Genomic DNA, 16,081 nt, shown 5'->3' with positions numbered 1-16,081 from the left:
TGCCCTGTGACACACTCCTCGCTGTGACACTGCCCTGTGACACTGCCGTGACACACTCCTCGCTGTGACACTGCCGTGACACGCTCCTCGCTGTGACACTGCCCTGTGACACACTCCTCGCTGTGACCCTGCCCTGTGACACACTCCTCACTGTGACACTGCCATGACACACTCCTCGCTGTGACCCTGCCGTGACACACTCCTCGCTGTGACACTGCCCTGTGACACACTCCTCACTGTGACACTGCCCTGTGACACACTCCTCACTGTGACACTGCCCTGTGACACCCTCCTCGCTGTGACACTGCCGTGTGACACACTCCTCGCTTTGGCACTGCCCTGTGACACACTCCTCACTGTGACACTGCCCTGTGACACACTCCTCACTGTGACACTGCCCTGTGACACACTCCTCGCTGTGACCATGCCCTGTGACACACTCCTCGCTGTGACACACTCCTCGCTGTGACACTGCCGTGACCCTGCCCTGACCCTGCCCTGTGGCACACTCCTCGCTGTGACCATGCCCTGTGACACACTCCTCGCTGTGACCCTGCTCTGTGACACACTCCTCGCTGTGATCCTGCCGTGACACACTCCTCGCTGTGACCCTGCCGTGACACACTCCTCGCTGTGACCCTGCCCTGTGACACACTCCTCGTTGTGACACTGCCCTGTGACACACTCCTCGCTGTGATCCTGCCCTGTGACACACTCCTCGCTGTGACCCTGCCCTGTGACACACTCCTCGCTGTGCCCCTGCCCTGTGACACACTCCTCGCTGTGACCCTGCCCTGTGACACACTCCTCGCTGTGACCCTGCCCTGTGACACACTCCTCGCTGTGACCCTGCCCTGTGACACACTCCTCGCAGTATGTCTGGTGTTACAGACCAGTTCCTCACCTTTCGTTCTTCTTTAATTGCCTGTTTCCGGGCTTTCCTCTCTTCCTTGCTCTCGTCCCGTTGACGTGGTTGTGTCGAAGCTCTGGCTAAGTCACTGACGTTGATAGTTTCCAGTCGTTCCAGCTGTTTAGCGGTCAGACTCCGTTTGGATAAAACGTCCAGTGGAATCCCGGTTTTATCGGACACCTTGATTGCATTGAGCTGAAAAGAAAAGGCAAATCACAACCTTACCATTTACAACAACAACTTGTATTTCTATAGCACCTTTAACATAGTGCAACGTCCCAAGGCGCTTCACAGGAGCGATTATCAAACAAAATTTGACCTCGAGCCACATAAGGAGATATTAGGACAGGCTTGGTCAAAACAGTAGATTTTAAGGAGCGTTTTAAAGGAGGAGAGAGAGGCGGAGAGGTTTAGGGAGGGAATTCCAGAGCTTTGGGGCCCAGGCAGCTGAAGACACGGCCACCAACGGTGGAGCGACAAAACAAACAGGGCCAAACACACAAACCGAGAGATAAACAGACACCTCGTCCAGCCGCTCCGGCTCAGCTCCATCTACAAGAGAGTCGTGAGCTGCTCTGCTACATTAGAGTCTCTATTATAAATACAGGTACAGGAAACTTTCGATTTACCGGCACCTAAATAACCGGAAATCTCGGTTAACCGGCAAAATTCAGGAGTAGGTTCCGGTAACTTTTATTACTTGCCTTCCTCAATCTGTTGCTGTGCAAGGGTGTGGCTGCAGCTGTTGCTAAGCTACAGAGATGCTTGGAACTTGTGGCCATTGTTCTGAACCTGTTGCTAAGCAACGGGCTTTGTCGCTTTATACGGAGTTCTCAGCTCCGTATCTTTTACTATAGCTTTCGGTTATCCGGAATTTTTGATGAACCGGCACCACGTCAGTCCCGTCGGTGCCGGATAAAAACAAGTTTCCTGTACTTTATGACGTTTCCACTTGTGGGGAATCAATATAAGATAGTCACTAATAAATCGAATAGTGAATTCAGGAGAAACCTGCTTACCCAGAGAGGGTTGAGAATGTGGAACTCACTACCACAGGGAGTAGTTGAGGCGAATAGTATAGATGTATTTAAGGGGGAAGCTGGATAAACATGAGCGAGAAAGGAACAGAAGGATATGCTGATAGGGTGAGGTGTAGAGAGGTGGGAGGAGGCTCGTGTGGAGCATAAACACCGGCACAGACCAGTTGGACCGAAGTGTCTGTGCTGTAGACCTCATGTAATTCTAATTGTAGACTTGTTGCTGAGCCGTGCTGGGTCTGTAGTTATACTGTAGCTGACGCACGCAGCACCAGAATTAAACACCGTTGAGCCAGGGATCCAGAATTCCACCATATTCAGAGTCTGTCCACTTATCGGAAGTGTGGTGTGACTGGGATTCAGCACAAACCGACAGACCCCTCCCGCCCACGCTCATAGAATGGTTACAGCACGGAGGGAGGCCATTCGGCCCATCCCGACTCTCAGCTAGTCCCACTCCCCCGCCCTTTCCCTGTGGGCCTGTAAAAAATTTTCTTTCAGATACTTATCCAATTCCCTTTTGAAAGAGAAGATTGAGTCTGCCTCCACCACCCTTTCAGGCAGTGCATTCCAGATCCTAACCACTCGCTGCGTAAAAAAGTTTTTTCTTACCACTCGCGACCCTCGATAAACGTTGCCCAGAAATACCCCCTGTGACTGAACACTAGATTCCCATCAGTGAGGGGGGGGTTCTATTAAATCGGTCGCTATCCAGCAGCCGGAGAGGGGGGGGGGGGCGGGCTTGGCCAAACTCGACCCCTCAGCCTACATCCTGGGAGGTCACTCGGAGGGAGAAACACTACAGGGGGTTGAGGGAGAAGCACGGCACCAAATAAATTCCCTGCCCTGAACGTTACGGTGTTCCTGTGATGTGGGTAACATTTACTGCTCACCACTGCCCCGGAGAACATCCAGGGTCACTGGGGGCCATTCTGACTTTGGGAGCTGGTCAAAATCGGGCGATGCATCGCTCCTATTCCATTGAATCAATATCACCCGCTCCACATCATCACCCAAAACTGTCCCAACCACTGGAGTCACACAGAGGCCCAGAGCGGGTAAGGATGGCAAGTCTCCTTCCCTGAAGGGCATTACTGAACCATGAGTTTTTAAGGACAATCTTCCTGCTCACTTTTGCTGGAGCCAGCCCATAAATCACCAGATTTATCGAGTTCAGTTTCACAACTTGCCACGGCGGGATTTGAACTCGGGATCATGGACAAATGCGAGGTTATCCACTTTGGTGGCAAAAACAGGAAGGCAGATTATTATCTGAACGGCAATAGATTGGGAGAAGGGGAACTGCAACGAGACCTGGGTGTCCTTGTGCACCAGTCGCTGAAGGTAAGCATGCAGGTGCAGCAGGCGGTTAAGAAGGCAAATGGTATGTTGGCCTTCGTAGCAAGAGGGTTTGAGTACAGGAACAAGGATGTCTTGCTGCAGTTGTACAGGGCCTTGGTGAGACCACACCTTGAGTATTGTGTGCAGTTTTGGTCGCCTTATCTGAGGAAGGATGTTCTTGCCATGGAGGGAGTGCAGCGAAGATTCACCAGGCTGATACCTGGGATGGCAGGAGTGACGTATGAGAAGAGATTGGGTCGATTGGGCTTGTACTCGCTGGAGTTTAGAAGAATGAGAGGGGATCTCATTGAAACTTATAAAATTCTAACAGGACTAGACAGACTAGATGCAGGAAGGATGTTCCCGACAGTCGGGGAGTCCAGAACCAGGGGTCACAGTCGAAGGATAAGGGGTAAGCCATTTAGGACTGAGATGAGGAGGAATTTCTTCACCCAGAGAGTGGTGAACCTGTGGAATTCTCTACCACAGAAGGCATTAGAGGCCAATTAATTAAATATATTCAAGAAGGAGTTGAATATATTTCTTAAGGCTAAAGGGATCACGGGGTAGGGGGAGAAAGCAGGGACAGGGTACTGAGTTTGGATGATCAGCCATGATCGCATTGAATGGCGGAGCAGGCTCGAGGGGCCGAATGGCCTACTCCTGCTCCTATCTTCTATGTCTCTATGCTGCAACCTCAGGCTACCCCGCCTCGCCACCTCCCCAGCCCGCGGTCTCAGTGGGTGAATAGCAATGCTCCCCGTGAGCTGCACTTTGTTCTGCGAGGCCTGTTTCTTTTAATGCGCGGTGCCTTTAAATTTCTGCGCATGCCCGGTGTTTACAGTGTAAAAGCCAGTGAGCGGCCCGCGCGGGACCTTGCAGATTGCTGCAGTACTCGTGCACGCGCACCTTAGCGGGAACATTGGCGAGAAGACCCGGCATTAGCGGGCAAACGCTCAGCGATCACTTGCGGCATACCTCGTACCCGCTTATTAACAGAGGCAGAAACTGAGCCATCTAAACATTCACCGCAGCCAGCAGCCTTTGTTCATACCTTTGGTGGATCGGTTATCAGCTTCGGGTGGTTGTAGAGATTTGAATAGGTGCCTGTACAAGAAAAAGATTCAAACTGAGGATTTAAAGATCAACATATCATTACAATTTCTCCACGCTGCCCGTCCCAAACTTGGCTGTGACACGGAGCTTGCACAGAGCATCGTGTCAAACTGCAACGATCACAGGCCTGATTTTTTAGTGATGTTGATTGAGGGATAAATATCGGCCCAGGACACCGGGGAGAACTCCCCTGCTCCTCTTCCAAATAGTGCCGTGGGATCTTTTACGTCCACCTGAGAGAGCAGACGGGGCCTTGGTTTAATGTCTCATCCAAAAGATGGCACCTCCGACAGTGCAGCACTCCCTCAGTACTGCACTGGAGTGTCAGCCTGGATTTATGTGCTCAAGTCTCTGGAGTGGGACTTGAACTCACGACCTTCTGACTCAGAGGCAAGTGTGCTACCCACTGAGCCACAGCTGAAACTGTGGAGACATTTTGATAGAGGGGAGCGACCAGTACTTACTGAGAATAGACTCGCAATCCCACTGCTCCGTCGGTTCCTCGCTGACCAGCGTCTCCATCGCCACCTTCTCCTCTCCCTCCTCCTCCTCCCCCTTTAACAGAACGTCTCCTCTTGGCCCCAGGTCATCGGGCATTTGACAGCTGCAGGGAAGATTGAGGGGAGTTGAAAAGCCGCTCAAAAAGCAAAGAAAGAACACAGCCCCTGCACCCCCCACCCCCGACCTGACAAAGGACCTGGGCTGAGAGCGCAGGCTGGGGAGGTGGCGAGACGGGGTAGCCCGAGGTTGCAGCGCAGTGGCGGCAGCCTGAGGCCGCATCCCTCCGCACTGCTTCTAATTCTGAACCAGCAGCCCAGGGATCCCGAGTTCAGATCCCGACGTGGCAAGTTGTGAAACTGAACTCGATAAATCTAGTGATTTATGGGCTGGCTCCAGCAAAGGTGAGCAGGAAGATTGTCCTTAAAAACTCAAGATGGTTCAGTAATGTCCTTCAGGGAAGGAGACTTGTCATCCTTACCCACTCTGGGCCTCTGTGTGACTCCAGTGGTTGGGACAGTTTTGGGTGATGATGTGGAACGGGTGCCATCGGGTGACACTACAGGGCTTATCCCCATTAAACAAGAGTTCACTGTTCGTCATTGGTGGAGACGTACATTTTACCAGGATAGTACCAGGGATGAGGGACTTCAGTTACGTGAAGAGACTGGAATTGTTCTCCTTGTAGCAGAGAAGATTAAGGGGAGATTTAATAGAGGTGATCAATATTATTCAAAATTTGCAGAAGGGTTGGTAAACAGAGGACACAGATTTAAGGTAATTAGCAAAAGAACCAGAGGAGAGATGAGCAGAATTTTTACCCCACGGTGAGTTATGATGATCTGGAACGCGCTGCCTGAAAGGGCGGTGGAAGCAGATTCAATAGTAACTTTCAAAAGGGAATTGGGTAAATACTTGAAGAGGAAAAATGTGCAGGGCTCTGGGGAAAGAGCAGGGGGGAGTGGGACTAATCGGAGAGCTCTTTCAAAGAGCCGGCACAGGCACAGTGGGCCGAATGGCCTCCTGCACTGTATGATTCTATGATTCAGATTTTAAATCCACTTACTCTTTTGCTTTCTGAGTGTGATAATCAGCGATGACTTCACCCAGCCGCATGCTATCCACCTGAATGGGTCCCTCCAGCTCATGGTGATCCAGGGCTCCAATCTCATCATCATCATACTCTTCATACAGCTAAAGCAGGCAGAGAGGCAGGGTTACTACACAACACACATTCGCAAGGGACACGTCTACTTTCAAAACCTTCTTGAAGGGAGAGGTTTCAAGCAGGGTTCCTCAATTATTAGCACCAAACGCTGTGAGAGTTCATTCTCTCCCACTGCTGATAGGAGGGGAGAGCAACTCGATGGCAGATGCAGTATAAGGTGGATAAATGCGAGGTTATCCACTTTGGTGACAAAAACAGGAAGGCAGATTATTATCTGAACGGCAATAGATTGGGAAAAGGGGAAGTGCAACGAGACCTGGGTGTCCTTGTGCACCAGTCGCTGAAGGTAAACATGCAGGTGCAGCAGGCGGTTAAGAAGGCAAATGGTATGTTGGCCTTCATAGCGAGAGGATTCGAGTACAGGAACAAGGATGTCTTGCTGCAGTTGTACAGGGCCTTGGTGAGACCACACCTTGAGTATTGTGTGCAGTTTTGGTCGCCTTATCTGAGGAAGGATGTTCTTACCATGGAGGGAGTGCAGCGAAGATTCACCAGACTGATACCTGGGATGGCAGGAATGACGTATGAAGAGAGATTGGGTCGATTAGGCTTATATTCGCTAGAGTTTAGAAGAATGAGAGGGGATCTCATTGAAACTTATAAAATTCTAACAGGACTAGACAGACTAGATGCAGGATGTTCCCAATGGTCGGGGAGTCCAGAACCAGGGGTCACAGTCTAAGGATAAGGGATAAGCCATTTAAGGACAGAGATGAGGAGGAATTTCTTCACCCAGAGAGTGGTGAACCTGTGGAATTCTCTACCACACAAGGCAGTTGAGGCCAATTCATTAAATATATTCAAGAAGGAGTTGGATATATTTCTTAAGGCTAAAGGGATCAAGGGATATGGGGAGAAAGCAGGGACCGGGTACTGAATTTGGATGATCAGCCATGATCGCATTAAATGGCAGAGCAGGCTCGAGGGGCCGAATGGCCTACTCCTGCTCCTATCTTCTATGTTTCTATGATGGGGAGAGAGAGAGAGAGAAAGGAGAATAGAACGCCTTTCACGACCTCAGGACGTCCCAAAGCGCTTCACAGCCAATGATACTTCTGAAATGTAGTCACTGTTGTAATGTAGGAAATGCGGCAGCCACTTTGCGCACAGCAAGCTCCCACAAAACAATGTGATAATGACCAGATAATCTGTTGGTTTTATTTTTAAGTGACATTGGTTAGGGATAAATATTGGCCAGGACACTGGGAACATCTCCCCTGCTCTTCTTCGAAATAGTGCCGTGGGATCTTTTACATCCACCCGACAAGGCAGATGGCGCCTCAGTTTAACGTCTCATCCGAAAGATGGCACCTCCGACAGTGCAGCGCTCCATCAGCACTGCGCTGGGAGTGTCAGCCTGGATTATGGGCTCAAGTCTCTGGAGTGGGACTCGAACCCACGACCCTCTGACTCACGAGGTGAGAGTGCTGCCCAGAGCCAAGGCGGACAGCATGAACTTTGCCCTGTGGGTTGGTCCAGCACCTTTCCTGTAAACTGACCTTCTCAAACCGATCGTCCAATAGGGTGAGCTGCTCGTTGCGCCTCATCACAGATGATGTCATGGAGTAGGCGGTGAAGCGGCTCCGAGTCTCCTCCTCCATGAAGAGGAACTCTCTCACTCCGCCATTGCTGCCGCCAACCCTCGGCTGGTCGTCGCCAGAGAGCGCGCCGGCCGAGTCAAAGTCTTCATCCTCTGTATCCTCCCACTCCTCGTCATCATCATCGGACCCCCTAAAGAACGGACAAACAATCTGGTCATTTTGGCAGCTTATCACATCTCATTCCGAAAAGAAGCAGGTCGTTGGCAAGGAAACACAACGGGAGTGGCGTCACAACTTCTGTTGACGAACGCGGCAGACAATTTGTGCAAAGCAAGATCCCGCAAACCGCGAATGAGATAAATGACCTGTTGGAAGTCTGGTATTTTTTTTGGGTGGAGTTGGTTTCAGGGAAAAATGTCGGGGGGGGGAACCGGGAGAATTTACCCCTCCCCTTTGAATAACGCCAAGGGGTCTTTTAGCGTCCACCAGAACAGGGGTGGGGAACAGGGGCCTCGGTTTAACAGCTGGGGCAGAAAACGGCAGCACTGAGGTGTCCAGTCCGGGTCGCCCGACCGACGCAGGGAGTCCGAGAGGGATCGCCCAAATCCACCCTAGGGGTTAATCCCCGTTCCGTGTTTTACTCTCGGAGATTGTGTGGCGATGGGGGAGGGTCAGTGATGTGCGGATTGCGCCGTGTCCGGATGAGATTGAGGGCCCCCCACCCTGTACACGCGGGTGTCAGGGTGGGGAGGGGGTTGGGGAAGAAAAGACAGAATAGGAGGAAGAAAAACAGAATCAGAGGGTGCAGGATAATCCCGGGGTCCCAGTGCACCGCTATGGTGCGAGATCACATCAGAACCCGCCTGTGAAGGTGCACACCGCAACAAATTGTATTACACCCGGGATTATTTTACCTACAGTTGTGCCAAGGGCTGCACAGCAAGCTCCCCTGACTTACCCTGGGCTTGTGGGGTAGGGGGAGGGGGTGGAGGGAGGGGGATGCCGATTCGCTGAATTCCTTCAAGCGAGAGCTGGACCCGTTTCTGGCTGGGGTGGAGATCACCTCGTACAAGAGGCAGGTACCTGGAGATGTCCGTGTCAGCCGTGGCTCAGCGGGCAGCACTCTCGCCTCTGATTCAGAAGGTTGTGGGTTCAAGTCCCACTCCCGAGACTGGAGCACATTATCCAGGCTGACACTCCCAGTACCGACGGAGTGCTGCACTGTCGGAGGTGCCGTCTTTTGGATGAGATGTTAAACTGAGGCCCTGTCTGCCCCCTCAGGTGGACGTAAAAGATCCCATGGCACTATTTCGAAGAGGAGCAGGGGAGTTCTCCCCAGTGTCCTGGGCCAATATTTATCCCCCAGCTAACGTCACTAAAACAGATTATCTGGTCATTATCACACTTTTTTTATTGTGGGACCTTGCTGTGCGCAAATTGGCTGTCATGTTTCCTACATTACAACAGTGACTCCAGTGGCTGTAAAGCGCTTTGGGACGTCCGGTGGTCGTGAAAGGCTCAATATAAATGCAAGTCTTTTCTTTCTTAAGAACGTAAGAAACAGGAGCAGGAGTCGGCCTATCGGCCCCTCGAGCCTGCTCCGCCATTCAATGAGATCATGGCTGATCCAATCTTGGCCTCAAGACCACTTTCCCGCTCTCTCCCCACACCCCTTGACTCCCCTGTAGTTCAAATATCTGTCAATCTCCGCCTTGAATATATTCACTGACTCCGCCTCCACAGCTCTCTGGGGTAGAGAATTCCAGAGATTCACGACCCTCTGAGAAGAAATTCCTCCTCATCTCCGTTTTAAATGGGCGACCCCTTATTCTGAAACTATGCCCCCTAGTTCTAGATTCCCCCACGAGGGGAAACATCCTCTCGGCATCCACCCTGTCAATCCCCCTCAGAACCTTATATGTTTCAATAAGATCACCTCTCATTCTTCTAAACTCCAATGAGTATCGGCCCAACCTGCTCAACCTTTTGTCATACGTCAACCCCTTCATCTCAGGAATCAACCGAGTGAACCTTCTCTGAACTGCCTCCAATGCAAGTATATCCCTCCTTAAATATGGAGACCACAACTGTACGCAGTACACCAGGTGCGGTCTCACCAGCGCCCTGTACGGTTGGAGCAAAACCTCCCTACTTTTATACTCCATGCCCCTTGCAATAAAGACCAACATTCCATTAGTCTTCCTAATTACTTGCTGAACCTGCATGCTAACTTTTGTGTTTCATGTACTCGGACCCCCAGATCCCTCAGCGTTTTGTAGTCTCACTCCATTTAAATAATAATTTGCTTTTTCATTCTTCCTTCCAAAGTGGCTAACCTCACATTTTCCCACATTATACTCCATCTGCCAAATTTTTGCCCACTCACTTAACCTCTCGATATCCCTTTGCAGACTCTGTGTCCTCCTCACAACTCGCTTTCCCACCTATCTTTGTATCATCAGCAAATTTGGCTACAGTGCACTCGGTCCCTTCATCCAAGTCATTAATATAGATTGTAAATAGTTGAGGCCCCAGCACCAATCCCTGTGGCAGCCCACTAGGTACTGGCTGCCAACCGAAGAATGACCCATTTATCCCGACGCTTTATTTTCTGTCAGTTAGCCAATCCCCTATCCTTGCTAATATATTACCCCTAACACTGAGCTCTTATCTTGTGCAGTAACCTTTTATGTGGCACCTTGTTGAATGCCTGCTGGAAATCCAAATACACTACATCTACTGGTTCCCCTTTATCCACCCTGTTTGTTACACCCTCAAAGAACTCTAGCAAATTTGTCAAACACGATTTCCCTTTCATAAAACCATGCTGACTTTGCTTGATTGTCTTATGATTTTCTAAATATCCTGCTATTACCTCCTTAATAATCCTTTTAATCAAGCCCAGAGTGGACTCCTGGGCTAGTTTTGATTGCTCAAGGGGGTTTGAGAGGAAATTCCCAGATTTTCCCCCTTATGTGGCCTGGGGTTTTAATCTGGTTTTTTGCCTCTCTCAGGAGATCACACAGCTCCGAGTGGGGTGGGGTGTGTCTGTATTGTGATGCACAAGGCAGTACAGCTGTACGCGTCAGGCTGGACGGACCAGAGGGTCTTTTCCTGCCCGTCAGTGTTCATAGACCATCTTTCCCCACCCTCGCCTCAATCACCACCCCCCCTAAACCCGAGCCCCTTCTGCTGATCCACCAGCAGTAGGCTAGCCTCCTCCAGTATCCGCTCCGCCCGCCCCCCTCCACAGCCAGTACCCTCGCCCCTCCCTGTATTTAAATCACGTACTCCTGAGCATCCTCCTCATTCCCTCTCCCCACAGCCTTCACCACAAAGTCATCACCCAAGGCGTTGTCCGGATCATCGAAGTCAAAGTCGTCATCGAGAGCAGCCACGATGTCCGGGTCAAGGTCCAGACGAGGCCCTGAGGGCAAATCCAAACACACTCTTTATTCACTGTGTCCAGTGCTGATGTCAATCTCTCAGGTAATTATTCACACTCACTCGGGAGTAGTGAGCACAGACAGCTGTCGCTAAGTGTTCGCTACTCCGGATTAGTGGCGGTATCAGTGTAAAGAGGGAGCCCCAGTGTTACCTCGCACGGGAGCCGCTTTGTTCAACAGTCCGGTCTCCTCTTCAAACTCCGAGGCAAACACCGAGGACGGCAGGTTAATGGAATATGTCTGAAATCAAATGGACACATTTGAAGTTTTAAAGTTCACTTCACGACAACAGGTTCGAGAAACCATCAGAGGGAGAGGGAGAGAGAAACAGGGAGAGGGATACAGCTTGCCATAAACAGAGGGACAGCCACTAAATATAAGAGTATATACAAATAATATGAATGTATATTTATACACTCAGGGATATATCTGTTTATACACTGTATGGATAGATCTGTATTTTTGTGTACAACCATGAATGTTTTTCGATGCTTTGGCAACATAAGATGTACCTTGTCATGCCAATAAAGCGATTTGAATTGAATTGAATTGAATTGAGAGGGAAAGAGAGAGACAGGGAGAGGGAGAGAGACAGGGAGAGGGAGAGAGAGAGAAACAGGGAGAGGGAGAGAGAGAGAGGGAGAGAGACAGGGAGAGGGAGAGAGAGAGGGAGAGAGAGAGACAGGGAGAGGGAGAGACAGAGACAGGGAGAGAGAGAGAGACAGGGAGAGGGAGAGGGAGAGAGAGAGACAGGGAGAGGGAGAGAGAGAGACATGGAGAGGGAGAGGGAGAGAGAGAGAGAGAGACAGGGAGAGGGAGCGAGAGAGACAGGGAGAGGGAGCGAGACAGGGAGAGGGAGAGAGCGACAGGGAGAGGGAGAGAGCGACAGGGAGAGGGAGAGAGCGACAGGGAGAGGGAGAGAGCGACAGGGAGAGGGAGAGAGCGACAGGGAGAGGGAGAGAGCGACAGGGAGAGGGAGAGAGCGACAGGGAGAGGGAGAGAGCGACAGGGAGAGGGAGAGAGAGAGACAGGGAGAGGGAGCAAGAGAGAGACAGGGAGAGGGAGAGGGAGAGAGAGAGACAGGGAGAGGGAGAGGGAGAGAGAGAGACAGGGAGAAGGAGCGAGAGAGAGAGAGAGATGCTTTGGCAACATAAGATGTACCTTATCATGCCAACAAAGCGATTTGAATTTGAATTTGCATTTGAATTTGAGAGACGGAGAGGGAGAGGGAGAGAGACAGGGAGAGGGAGAGAGAGACAGGGAGAGGGAGAGGGAGAGAGACAGGGAGAGGGAGAGAGACAGGGAGAGGGAGAGAGAGAGAGACAGGGAGAGGGAGAGAGAGAGACAGGGAGAGGGAGAAAGAGAGACAGGGAGAGGGAGAGACAGGGAGAGGGAGAGAGAGAGACAGGGAGAGGGAGAGAGAGATACAGGGAGAGGGAGAGAGAGAGACAGGGAGAGGGAGAGAGAGAGACAGGGAGAGGGGGAGAGAGAGAGACAGGGAGAGGGGGAGAGAGAGAGACAGGGAGAGGGAGAGAGAGAGACAGGGAGAGGGAGACAGGGAGAGGGAGCGAGAGAGACAGGGAGAGGGAGAGAGGCAGGGAGAGGGAGAGAGCGACAGGGAGAGGGAGCGAGAGAGAGACAGGGAGAGGGAGAGAGAGAGACAGAGAGAGGGAGAGAGACAGGGAGAGGGAGAGAGAGAGACAGGGAGAGGGAGAGAGAGAGACAGGGAGAGGGAGCGAGAGAGACAGGGAGAGGGAGCGAGAGAGACAGGGAGAGGGAGAGAGAGAGACAGGGAGAGGGAGAGAGAGAGACAGGGAGAGGGAGAGAGAGAGACAGGGAGAGGGAGAGAGAGAGACAGGGAGAGGGAGAGAGAGAGACAGGGAGAGGGAGCGAGAGAGACAGGGAGAGGGAGAGAGAGAGACAGGGAGAGGGAGAGAGAGAGACAGGGAGAGGGAGAGAGACGGAGAGGGAGAGAGAGAGACAGGGAGAGGGAAGAGAGAGACAGGGAGAGGGAGAGAGAGAGACAGGGAGAGGGAGAGAGAGAGACAGGGAGAGGGAGAGAGAGAGACAGGGAGAAGGAGCGAGAGAGACAGGGAGAGAGAGAGAGAGAGAGAGAGATGCTTTGGCAACATAAGATGTACCTTATCATGCCAACAAAGCGATTTGAATTTGAATTTGCATTTGAATTTGAGAGACGGAGAGGGAGAGGGAGAGGGACAGGGAGAGGGAGAGAGAGACAGGGAGAGGGAGAGGGAGAGAGACAGGGAGAGGGAGAGAGACAGGGAGAGGGAGAGAGAGAAAGAGAGAGACAGGGAGAGGGAGAGAGAGAGACAGGGAGAGGGAGAGAGAGAGGCAGGGAGAGGGAGAGAGAGAGACAGGGAGAGGGAGAGAGAGAGACAGGGAGAGGGAGAGAGAGAGACAGGGAGAGGGAGAGAGAGAGACAGGGAGAGGGAGAGAGACAGGGAGAGGGAGAGAGAGAGACAGGGAGAGGGAGAGAGAGAGACAGGGAGAGGGAGAGAGAGAGACAGGGAGAGGGGGAGAGAGAGAGACAGGGAGAGGGAGAGAGAGAGACAGGGAGAGGGAGAGAGAGAGACAGGGAGAGGGAGACAGGGAGAGGGAGCGAGAGAGACAGGGAGAGGGAGAGAGGCAGGGAGAGGGAGAGAGCGACAGGGAGAGGGAGCGAGAGAGAGACAGGGAGAGGGAGAGAGAGAGACAGGGAGAGGGAGACAGGGAGAGGGAGAGAGACAGGGAGAGGGAGAGAGAGAGAGACAGGGAGAGGGAGAGAGACAGGGAGAGGGAGAGAGAGAGAGACAGGGAGAGGGAGAGAGAGAGACAGGGAGAGGGAGCGAGAGAGACAGGGAGAGGGAGCGAGAGAGACAGGGAGAGGGAGAGAGAGAGACAGGGAGAGGGAGAGAGAGAGACAGGGAGAGGGAGAGAGAGAGACAGGGAGAGGGAGAGAGAGAGACAGGGAGAGGGAGAGAGAGAGACAGGGAGAGGGAGAGAGAGAGACAGGGAGAGGGAGAGAGAGAGACAGGGAGAGGGAGCGAGAGAGACAGGGAGAGGGAGCGAGAGAGACAGGGAGAGGGAGAGAGAGAGACAGGGAGAGGGAGAGAGAGAGACAGGGAGAGGGAGAGAGAGAGACAGGGAGAGGGAGAGAGAGAGACAGGGAGAGGGAGAGAGAGAGACAGGGAGAGGGAGAGAGAGAGACAGGGAGAGGGAGCGACAGAGAGACAGGGAGAGGGAGAGAGAGAGAGACAGGGAGAGGGAGAGAGAGAGACAGGGAGAGGGAGCGAGAGAGACAGGGAGAGGGAGCGAGAGAGACAGGGAGAGGGAGCGAGAGAGACAGGGAGAGGGAGCGAGAGAGACAGGGAGAGGGAGCGAGAGAGACAGGGAGAGAGAGAGAGATGCTTTGGCAACATAAGATGTACCTTATCATGCCAATAAAGCGATTTGAATTTGAATTTGAATTTGAGAGACGGAGAGGGAGAGGGAGAGAGACAGGGAGAGGGAGAGGGAGAGAGACAGGGAGAGGGAGAGAGAGACAGGGAGAGGGAGAGGGAGAGAGACAGGGAGAGGGAGAGAGGGAGAGGGAGAGAGACAGGGAGAGGGAGAGAGAGAGACAGGGAGAGAGACAGGGAGAGGGAGAGAGAGAGACAGGGAGAGGGAGAGAGAGAGACAGGGAGAGGGAGAGAGAGAGACAATCACTGACCTGGACCCCTGCGATATCAACGCATTCACTGTCAGGCAGCAATCCCCCCTCTCAGACCATAACCAAATAAATGTGTACCTTAAACTTTCTGCCCAAACTACAGACACAAAAAAGGAACACAGTAAGCTACATAAAATAAACCAGACATACAGATGGGCCCCAGACAGTGGAGATAAATTCATCACAGCACTAAATTCACCTGATCTCACAAGTAAAATTTCAAAATTTAAAGAAAATCTATATGAGATCACCAGAGATGGTGTAAACACGGCCATAGAGGATATAAATATGATCTTCCATGAGGCAGCTGTAAAAGCCGACCTCGTGAAACAGAAGAGGAAGCATCACAAAAGACAAAATAAAAATATGAAATGGTTTGACCACGAATGCAAAAATGCCAGAAAAGACCTGAGAAAAATATCAAACCAAAAGCATCGGCAACCAAACAATCCGGACCTACGTACTAGATACAATGAAACCCTTAAAAGATATAAACACACCATTAGGAACAAAACACAAAACTATACCCACAAAATACTCGAAGAAATTGAAAACTCCACCAATCCAAAACAATTCTGGGAAATGTGGAATAACCTGAGTACAACACAATTGCAAGCATTACCAATCCAAGATGGCGACATCTGGAGAACACATTTTGAAAACCTCTACAAAGACATCCCAAAAAACAAAACAAACCCAAGTCAACATCAGGTCACAGAAAAACTCCACACATTAGAAGCAACAATTAAAGACAACCAAAACCCTCTAGACTCCCCAATCACATGGAAAGAACTGGCCACAAAAACAAAATCTCTCCACCTAAAGAAAGCCTGTGGCCCAGACAACATCAAAAATGAAATGCTAAAGTTCAGCAATATGGAGATGCAGGGTGCGATACTCAAACTATTCAACATCATATTACGCTCAGGCTGTTTTCCCGATATCTGGTGCCAAGGACTAATCTCCCCCATATATAAAAGTGGAAACAAATCAGACCCAAATAACTACCGCGGCATCTGTGTCAACAGTTGTCTAGGGAAGTTATTCTGCAGTATTCTAAATAGTAGATTACTTGATTTTCTTAACAAACATAATATCCTCAGAAAAAACCAAATAGGCTTTCTTCCAAAACACCGCACCGCCGACCATATCTATACCCTTCACACCCTCATTGGAAAACATAAACACCAAACAAAAAATGGGAAAATATTCGCCTGTTTCATCGACTTCAAGAAAGCCTTTGACTCTATATGGC

At 51.2% G+C, this 16,081-nt stretch overlaps 1 protein-coding gene across 1 annotated transcript in view; it reads right to left on the bottom strand.

The window, feature by feature from the left end:
• Positions 1–16,081, bottom strand: part of ltv1 (LTV1 ribosome biogenesis factor) — a 77,427-nt gene that overhangs the window by 51,153 nt on the left and 10,193 nt on the right. The window contains 7 exon segments of the mRNA XM_085979213.1: positions 905–1,105; positions 4,343–4,395; positions 4,869–5,008; positions 5,969–6,096; positions 7,630–7,861; positions 10,963–11,098; positions 11,270–11,395. Coding sequence (XP_085835339.1) covers positions 905–1,105; positions 4,343–4,395; positions 4,869–5,008; positions 5,969–6,096; positions 7,630–7,861; positions 10,963–11,098; positions 11,270–11,395 — 1,016 coding nt within the window.

Source organism: Somniosus microcephalus, chromosome 3 (genome assembly GCF_052327205.1).
Source record: "Somniosus microcephalus isolate GS21.2 chromosome 3, FLI_Smic_1.0, whole genome shotgun sequence".
NCBI lineage: Eukaryota > Metazoa > Chordata > Chondrichthyes > Squaliformes > Somniosidae > Somniosus > Somniosus microcephalus.
The sequence above is the reverse complement of the archived record's forward strand: the minus strand, read 5'-3'. Positions and strand labels throughout refer to the sequence as shown.